The sequence below is a fragment of the Triplophysa rosa genome, linkage group LG13 (genome assembly GCF_024868665.1).
Source record: "Triplophysa rosa linkage group LG13, Trosa_1v2, whole genome shotgun sequence".
Classification (NCBI taxonomy): Eukaryota; Metazoa; Chordata; class Actinopteri; order Cypriniformes; family Nemacheilidae; genus Triplophysa; species Triplophysa rosa.
In genome coordinates, this window is record NC_079902.1 from 21656258 (window position 1) to 21665841 (window position 9584).

The following is a 9584-nucleotide window of genomic DNA, read 5'->3' on the forward strand; positions in this document are numbered from 1 at the left end:
CTCTCTCTCTCTCTCTCTCTCTCTCTCTCTCTCTCTCTCTCTCCCTCTCTCCCTCTCTCTTTCTGTGAATCTCATGGGAGCTACACTTTGTGTGTCCACTGGTCAATGTACTAATGTCACCTCTCCGTGTCTCTCTCTCTCTCTCGTCTCATTCTCCCGCTGCTTCTGTGTTTTCTCATATGTTTCTATTCCTCTTTTTCTGTTTTATTCCCTCTCAGAGGATACAAGAGCAGAGGTCAGTGTCGTGGTGTCAATGTCAGTTCTGTTTGAAACTCATAGCATGGTTTCGCTGGGATGTCGTGTATTGAGTACAGGAAGGAGATATAAGGATTTGACCTCACACATTCCATCTCATGTTTCACCAAGTAAAAATCAATTCTATTGCAGTGTTTAATCTTGGAACAAACAGGTTGTTTTAGAGTCTTATTAATCTCTAATTATTGGTTCAACGTTGGACATTTCACTATCAATATCATTTGTTATTTGTTATTTATATATTTTATGATTTGTTCATGGGCTGATAAGAGCTGTGTGTTGAAATTAAGACACACGTAATACAAACATACAGTATAGGTCAATGCAGAAATCAATACGCATACAGAAACATTCTGAGCTGGTGTGTCACAAAACTGATACAAATGACCTGACATGAGGTTTTACAATGTGAAGTTTGTGATTCTGATGCATTCTGTGGCCAAAATAGATACGTTTCCACGTTATAAAACATTATTAAAACAGTGTGACAATTTTAGATTTTAGTTTGATCGGGAAATGGCGTCATGTATGTTTCCTGATAAACCATTTCATGAGTTGAATACACTCGCAAGCATTCATTTGTTTGTCATGGGTCATATAACACTGTTTGCGTTTGACATCCTGCATGAGTTTGATTGACGTGACTCAATATCCAATTCAAACATCTTGATGAAGATTTCATGAGACTTTCTCCCGGCACACCCACTAACCCTTCAGCTGTCTGTCAGGTGTGTTTGCAGAAGCAGGGTCTGGAGAGAGATCTAGAGGATGTCAAAGGAAAACTGAAGAACACGGAAGCTGACCTAAAAGAGAGTCAGAAGAGAGAGACTCAGACAGAGGCCAAACTCACGGTACAACACGCACACAGACTTCAGACTCCATCAACCAACACATTTAGCCAGAAGGTTTTCCTTTGACTTGCTGCGTTGAACCAGGGAGAGAGAACCAATGAGCATAAAGAGACACTAAACAGGCCTAAACATTTAACCTAGCTGTCTAACTCTAAAGGACAACTTGGATGTAAGTTAATTTAATTTATGAACCATTTTTATGTTTAAAAAGAAGTTTGCCACTATTTGTTTCTCCAGAATCGTGTTGCCAAAAGTAGTTGTACTGTAGTTATAATAAGATCGAGGCTGTCAAAGAGAGGGACACAAATAGGCCCGAGCTCCCGGCACTACAATACCGTTACTGACTCAGCAGAATTCACCGGCAGCCCCATTATCTCATTAAGACTTAGGTTTCACTCAGGGGCTCGGGTGTAATCGCTTTATTTTTAGTCTATGTATTGTCCAGCATAAGGGCCATGAATTATAATCGCAGAAACCTTTCTGTGCAGTTTAAAGCACTTTATATAGCACAGAAACCAGCGCTTGAGGGCAGTGAAATAATATACACGCCAATCAGATTATATTACAGTGTTAGTTAAACTCTTTGTCCTATTAAATTCTTTCGTTGTGTGTATTTTAGGTGTGTGTCCTTGTCAAACATGACTCTCCCCAATCATGCCTTTTTGTCTTTTATACAAAACTTCTTTTTGATTTAATTACCATTCATGAAAGTGCATTTCTGTATGTAGAATGTAGTTTGTGTCTGCGCTGGGTTGATAAGTGTACAGTATTATCTTGTTTAACAAGCTGCTTTAGCTTTGTTCTTCATGCACCTCTCCTCTCGTCCTGTAGGAGGCGCTGAGGGAGAACGAGAACCTCACCGTGTCTTTGGGGCAGGTGAAGAAACAGGAAAAAGCTCTGCAGGAGGAAGTGAAGAGGTTGACAGATGAGCTTGCCGAGGCCCTCAAGCTCATAAAAGAACTGCAAGGTGAGACGGGGCACAATCTTATCCTTTGGGGGGGCATTGTATGCGGTTTAGTAGGCACACCTTGTTTCTCAGTGTGTTTTTGTCTCCCCCTGCTGACCAGAGTTAGACAGCGCACCTCACAAAATGTCTGTGATGTTTTTAAGAGACAAGCCAATCAGACTCCAACTGGTTACCGGAATTAACATTCTGGTGCTGTACAAAACCAGTTGACAACTAAATAGTGAAAGTTTTGGTAGTAGATTGCGTTTTTGTGCAATTGTGTGTTTGTAGTTGTGTGTACTTTTTTTGCCAAGTTACACTCTGAGCACAACTACACAACATACATTTGAATATGTCTTTAATAAAATGTTTAAATAAAGAGCTAATTTTTTGTTTATTTGTGGCTTTCCTGCAGCTCAGCTGGCGGCTCCTCCTCAACCAGTGTCTGTTCCTCACTTCGGCTCTACAGGAGACTGTTTCTCTCCCTCTGTTTCCTTCCATCACGACCGCTCTCCTCCTCACCAGCACTCTGCTCAGAGAAAGAGAGCACCACAAACCGGCCGAACGAGAGAAGAGGAGAGGATGAAGTACCCCTCAGGCAGAGAGCCAGGCGAGGGCATCGATTCTGAGCACATTGGCAACTTGGGGTCTGAGGAGTCACAGAGGTTTAGAGCGAAATGTGTTGATACACAACAGAGCTGCTCACTGAAATGCAGTGACACTGATGTGGACATCTCACTGACGGAACAAGACACCGGTATAGAGGACGTGGACACAGACTCGTTCATGTCTGACTCAACCCTCAGCACAAGGTCCAAAAGTGAATCGGGCATCACTCGCAATCTACAAGACGTCACGCACGACACAACAGGTAATGTAGGAAAATGTGACTCTGCGTCTCTTAAAGATCTGAAGAAAGAGAACTCCGAGCTCCGTGATGAACTCCGAGATGTGAATTACGAGCTTCAGAAGCGTCTGGACGACCTGGAGTCCCAGAGGAGGGCGGAAGCGGAGGCCAGGACCAAACTCAAACAGCTGAGCCGCAAGCATTCGACTCAGACAGAGCAGCAACGCGCCAAAGCTCTGGAGCTAAAAGACAGCATGGCCAAACTGGAAGCTCAGCTGGAGCAGGAGAAGAAAGAGATCACAAAACTACGAGAAAATCTTGACGTGTTAGAAAGAGAAGCTGAGAAGAGGCAGGAAGAGAAGGAGAGGGAGCAAGACGAGAGCGCCGAGCTGAAGGAAGTCTTAGCTGAGATGGAGCGAAAGGAGACGTCCGTGGAGGAAGAGATGGAGAGGATGAGAAAGGAGCTGGAAGACCTTCAGCGCAAACTTGAACAGGAGCGAGAGGAACGGGAACAGGAGAGAGAAGAAGAGAGGAAGAAAATCCGAAAAGAAGAAGCGGAGGGACTAAAGATCGCACGGCTACAGGAAGAGCTGGACAATCTTCGGAGGTTTGGTCAGTTGGAAGACGAGATATCCAAAGAAAATTTTCCCGTCGCTTATTTACAACTAGACCACCACCTTAACACTAGCAACAAAGACTCTCCTGAATCCATCTGTGACTCTGTGAACCTTCACAACACTATGATCTGCCAGGAAACCAGAGCCGTGGAGCTTATTATGGCTCTTGGAGCACAAACTAACCCGGGGACAACCACAGAGGGCAAGACGGAGATGGAAGAGCCTCTGGCAGTAAGCTTGGACGACACTACCATTTTAGTTTTGGAGATTGAGCGTTTGAGGGTAGAGAGAGATCAAGAGGCAGAGAATGCAAAACTAGCTCAGGGAAAGCTGGAAGATCTGCAGAAGCAAGTGAACACTCAGACCAAACACCTGACCCACGCTTTTGAAAGCCAGAGCAAGAACATCGAGAACCTGCTGAGAGAGTTGCATAATAAAGAGTGCGCCCTCCAGAGGCAAGCTGAAGAACTGCAGAAATGTCAAGAGAAAATCACGCTTCTTGAAGAAGCACAGCACAATAGAGAGGACGTCGTCTTCGGTGAGGTCTCCATGCATCCGGAACCTTCTACAGAGATCTCGAGAGAACTAAGCTGTGATTCGGTTATAAGCAACATGAGCATAAGCGACCAAGAAATGTTTAATGATGATACACAGCAGATTTTGAAGGACTCTAGTTTACAGCTGCCCGTTGAACACTCTGTTAGCCGAAACGTTGAACAAACCAACACTAAAGATGCATCTGATAAGCTACAAATAGCAACTGAAGCTTTCAGTCCACATGAATTGAACTGTGAATGTCCTCCATCTTCTAGTGTCAATTCTGAAGGAGTGTTTACCAAGAATGCTCAAGAAACTGAAAACTCGTCTGTAACGAGTTCTCGCTCGCAAGACGAACAAGTTCAGAACGTTTCAGAAGACTCCACAAAAGATGATTCTGGGTCGGAAAGGGTGACGAAGGAATTACAGGAAGCTGAAAATCAATTGAATGTGTTAAAGACTCAGAATGAGACGCTCGGTTTGGTTAATGAAGAACTGCTGTCTGTCAAACGAGAAAATGAAGAGTTGAAAGCAAAACTGAGATGGTTGGAGAAAGACACGTGTGCTGACAGGACCTCCAAAGAAGATCAAAACAATGAAAAGCTAAATGAAGAAGGTTTTCTAGACGGCGCCGCCTCAGGACGGGAGGAGTCTGTTGTTCCTGATGAAAACTCTGAAGATAAAGGGATGGAGGGAATGAAAGAAACAGCAGAAGTTCATGCTCTTCATAAACGGGTACATTTAAAATCAACATTTACCCATTTACATCTGTGATACATGTCACTGGTCCATGATTCATCTCTTATATTCCAATGGAATAAAACAATGGATCTGTTTTTAATGTTGTGGTGTTTTTCTTCGTATTTTGTGCGTCTCAGATCCAGACGCTACAAGACCAGATCCAGAACCTCTCTGAGCAGAACAGGACACACGCCGAAGAACTAAACCTCTGGAAGATCTCTGCCATGGGAGAAACGGCGGACAGCAGTTCTCCCTCCATCACGCTGAGAGAGTTCCAGATATTCCTCCCCTGCAATTCTATCAAACCGTGCACGCAACAGACAAGGTAACACACTGCTGTTTGACTGACATTTGTTTGAGATGAATTAGCGGTGAGAAATATAGTCGTGTAAATAACGTTTCTTCATATTGCGTTCGGAGTGCAAGATACTTAAAGTGAATTATGAGCATGCTGGACTGGAGATGATATGTTTTGGGGAAGGTAAACATAGATTCTGTGTAAGAGAGATGTTTATACAGGACGCTTCTGTTTCTTCTGGCTGCTTTAGGACCACAGACATGACACATCAGTGTGGATCAGAGGACGGGAATGAACAGACCAACTTGCCTGAAACACAAATGACACATGCTGGGAGTAAATCTCAGGGACCTGCTGAGGTATCGTTTAGTAATTAAAATGCAATACAATCATTAAAGGTGCAATGTGTCATTTTTTAGAGGATCTATTGACAGAATCGCAATATAATATACATAACTTTGTCTTCAGAGGTGTATAAAGACCTTACATAATGAAGCGTTATGTTTTTATTATCTTAGAATGAGCTATTTCTATCTACATACACCGCGGCTCCCCTTAGATGGAATTCTCCATGTTGTTTCTACAGTAGCCCTAAACGGACAAACTGCTCTACAGAGCGCGTTTCGTAAATACGTTATCTCATTCGGCGAAGAAGTGTAAACGCGACGACATCTTTGTGCTGTGTCGGCCACCTTAGTGCTTCGAAAGGGAGGGGTGAACCGTTGGTTGCAGTTCGCAACCTCACCACTAGATGCCGCTAAATTTCGTACTCCAGACCTTTAAAATATAGATACAAAAAAGTTTAGTTGCAGGTGAAAATTACAATATTAGAATATGCTGTTAAAGTGCTGTTTACTTGTTTTCAGGGCCTAATGACTGAAAATGAAACGATGATCACAAAAAACACTCAAGAATGTGCCACCAGCTCTTTTACACGCCGAGATGAAACTCCTCCAGTCTGCACGTCACACACGACGACTAGTAACAATAAAGATGGACTATCAGATCTTCAGCAGATTGCCTTAATGTCTTCTGTGTCTCACGGCAACACGACTGGCGCCGTAGCAAACAGCCAGGAAGATGCCTTAATCAACATTTCCATTTCAAGCGAATATCAGACCAAAGTAATCAGCACCAAGCCAATCGCAGTCGAGTCCCGTGAGATCCATGATTCCCAGAATTCTGTCTTGCGCACTGCGCGTAATCAGATTGAAACCAAGGAAACCGTTGCTTTGGATAAACACGGGTATCGCCACGGAGACGCAACGGATAAACAGAACAACCGTCACGTCGCTGAGGTGGGTTCGGCATCACAGACAAATGAGTCTTCTATGGGTCAAAGGGCAGAGAGCGACGAGGTTAATGGAGATGGTAACAGGACAGAGGTCAGAGAAGTTCAGAGTGTGTCTACACAGACAGAAGAGAGCGGAGAGTTGAGTGACACGACAGTGAAACGCTCTCTCGTCCACACCGGCACTCAGACGGATAACGTGCCGCTGGAGACTGATGAAGATGAGGGTCACGAAGGACCCGCTGACTCGCCGCCCCTCTCTCGCACCCTACAGTCTGTTACAAACCAGCTGCTGTTGTCCAAGGCGTTCCCCATGAGTGACCCGGCTCACCTCGCAGAGCGCATAAGACAGAACCGCAATCGCATGTCTGCGGCATATGACGACACTGAGTATGAACCGTACGGCCTGCCAGAGGTTGTTATGAAAGGTGAGATTAAACAACCTGTGAAGTATTGTATGTTTGCATTTTTGATGTTTTTTAACGTTGCTAAGGTTTGAAATATCTTCTTTTCTCTCCATAGGCTTTGCCGACATCCCCAGCGGGCCAGCTTGTCCATACGTCCTGCGCAGGGGGCTTCTTGGTACCGACGCAATGCCCCTCCCACTCAAAGAAGCCACACCCCAAGACGAAGATGAAGACATAGAGCCATAGCTCTCACCTCATAGCATAGCATTCTACTAAATCCCGTAGGTACTGGATTTCTGTGCATATGTTTGTGATGCATTTAAAGAAACATTTCACATTTTCTAGACCCTTTCTGTTCTTTCCGTTCAATGCTGAAGGAACATCATTGCCACTTTAATCATAATGTAAGTGTCAATGGTACCAGGTCACCACAGAACACTCTGTCTCGAGTCATATACTTCAGATTGAAAGACATTGCACTTTTCTCCAGCTGAACTGCCTTACGGTGTATTGATGTCATATGTTTTGGTTTGTGTAGTGGAGCCGTTTTCAGCTTCGCTTATGTGGATGTAATATATTTTTGTTTGCATAGAGGTGGTGTTAGCCCCTGTTTTATATGAGACTTGAATTTTGTGAATAGCTTTATTTATTGACGGACACTACTGTGTGTGTGTGTGTGTGTGTGTGTGAGTGCGCGTGCGTGTGTGTGTGTGTGATGACTCGGATCAAACCTGAGCCTGTTTCCGATCCTTGTATGGTGATTCACTGTCAAAGCCTGTTTCTCTTTCTCTCTGTCATCTCACGGCTTTATAATGCACACTGGAGTATTTATATTGTTTGTCAGTTGGCAAAGCGGCGTTGGATGGATGCATTTTTGATGTAATAAATTTAATTGACATCATATGTCTTTTATGCTCCTCAGTGTGTTTATTGTTTTTCTGTGATTAGTGTTTTCAGTTGGGAATGTTTACATTGATTAAAATGAGTTATTAAAATACATATGGCAATTTGTTTTGGGGTTTTTTCATCTGCAAGTATACATAACAGTCTGAAGTTTTTAGGAGATTCATTTTCAAGGTCATTCCAGTCATTTTCATGGTTGAAGAAAAAGGGGATAAATCTGTGCTGTGCTGTGCTGATGTTAAAGTTGCTTGAAGGATTTCTTGGATGAGCTTTTATTTCACTGTGCAGATATTTTAATTTACGGTATACTTCATTCCGATTGGTTCATTGCAGAATTCTGCAATCCAATATTTTCGTACACTGAGCAATTCTAAATATTGGTTTTCTTTGACAATTTTACCATTTTAACATATTGGTTCTGTCTCTTGACTGAACGGGTGGTTTACAGACTGTGTGTTTAATCCAGACCGAATGCATTTCTGTGGTAACAGCTGGCATAATTTCGTCACGCACACCTGCTTCGGTCATGAGTAATTTACACGGTTTAAGTGCGACCTGTTTGGAGAATAATGTAATAATAGATCGAGTTAACCCGTGTACATGATGTTATGCACTTGTGTTTTTAAAAGCCAAACATTAGTCAGAGTTGGAGCAGAAATCAAAGACGCGTCTGGGGATGTGATATCCCGTATCAGCGCTTTAAAAGGACGCAAAGGCCATTTGGGTCTTTACATCAGCCCGGTCACAGAGTTCTGTTTAATCTCCTGTGTGCTTTGCTTGGTTCCAGAGGGCCCGCTGCAGTCCTTATAGAGAATGTTTTGAATTCTGAGCTTTAATGTTTCAGGTTATTGCTTAACTGTTGCACCGCTGCTCACAGATGAAAGGAGCTTGAGGAGATGAGGAGACGGTACAAATACATTTACATGTCGTTTCATTACCACAGATAATATCGCTAAAGGTTGGTTTAGATTTTATTACCACACATAAAATGTCTCCTCCCTACACTTTAGGCTCTGTAAATGGCAAAAAATAAGAACAGTAAATGGAGTGGCCTGCCCTTTTATAGCTGTTTATATATATATATTTCTTTCTTGTATCTAGCCAATCAGAGACACCCTCAACCTGTTGGTCATTTTTCACATTAAGGTTGGATGTCTTCAGGAGGAGGGGTAACAGAGGCAGTTGTGTGTAGATGAAATGGGCTGAGATCATTATTGCAACAGTAATACAACCAAATCCTTTTGCCAGGATTATATTTATGTAGCGGGCCTTATTGCTTTAATGAAACAAACCTTAAAGATAAAAATTGAACAAATTAAAACGTAAGCATTTTTAAGGCTATTGGTATTTCTATGGAGGCCATGCAGTATTTAATGTAGGTGAAAGTCAAAGCCATTTATATATAGTTTATCTTCTAGTGAAAGAATGGGATTTGCCATATTTGGTTAAAACGCCTTTAAAAATGTTTAGTCATTTTAATAGAAAAATAGTAGCAATTATATAATAATATACTATAACTTATATATGATAAAACCTGTTAATTGTTAGGTGTGAATATGAACAAATATGAATTATTAAAAAATATAAATAATTTATCAGTACGTTATATTTAGTTTTACTGTAAAATAAATGGGTTCTGAAAGTAAAATGTCCCATATTATTTACACTTCTTTGATAAAAGTCCCTAATAATTAACATGACATTAACTATGACAGTAAAATATTGTTAATTATTCTTTTAAATCCTTTACATTTTCAGTTTAAAATAGTAAACGGTGGTTCCCACAAGTGACTCTTTACATTTAATGATATTTTATTTAAATTGTTTCTTATTTCTAACCAGTTATATATATTAGGGTGTTCTGTTACGTTTTAGATTGTTTTATTATTTT

General features: G+C 41.9%; 1 protein-coding gene across 2 annotated transcripts in view; it reads left to right on the forward strand.

The window, feature by feature from the left end:
* The window catches only part of si:dkeyp-115e12.6 (centromere protein F), an 18630-nt gene extending 10841 nt beyond the window's left edge, over positions 1-7789 (forward strand). For both annotated transcript variants that reach the window (XM_057349389.1, XM_057349390.1), the window contains exons 10-16: positions 984-1106; positions 1938-2073; positions 2468-4788; positions 4932-5119; positions 5343-5451; positions 5959-6811; positions 6906-7789. In XM_057349389.1, coding sequence (XP_057205372.1) covers positions 984-1106; positions 1938-2073; positions 2468-4788; positions 4932-5119; positions 5343-5451; positions 5959-6811; positions 6906-7036 — 3861 coding nt within the window. In that variant the 3' untranslated portion in view covers positions 7037-7789. The remainder of the gene's footprint in view (positions 1-983; positions 1107-1937; positions 2074-2467; positions 4789-4931; positions 5120-5342; positions 5452-5958; positions 6812-6905) is intronic.
* The last annotated feature ends 1795 nt before the right edge of the window (positions 7790-9584 follow it).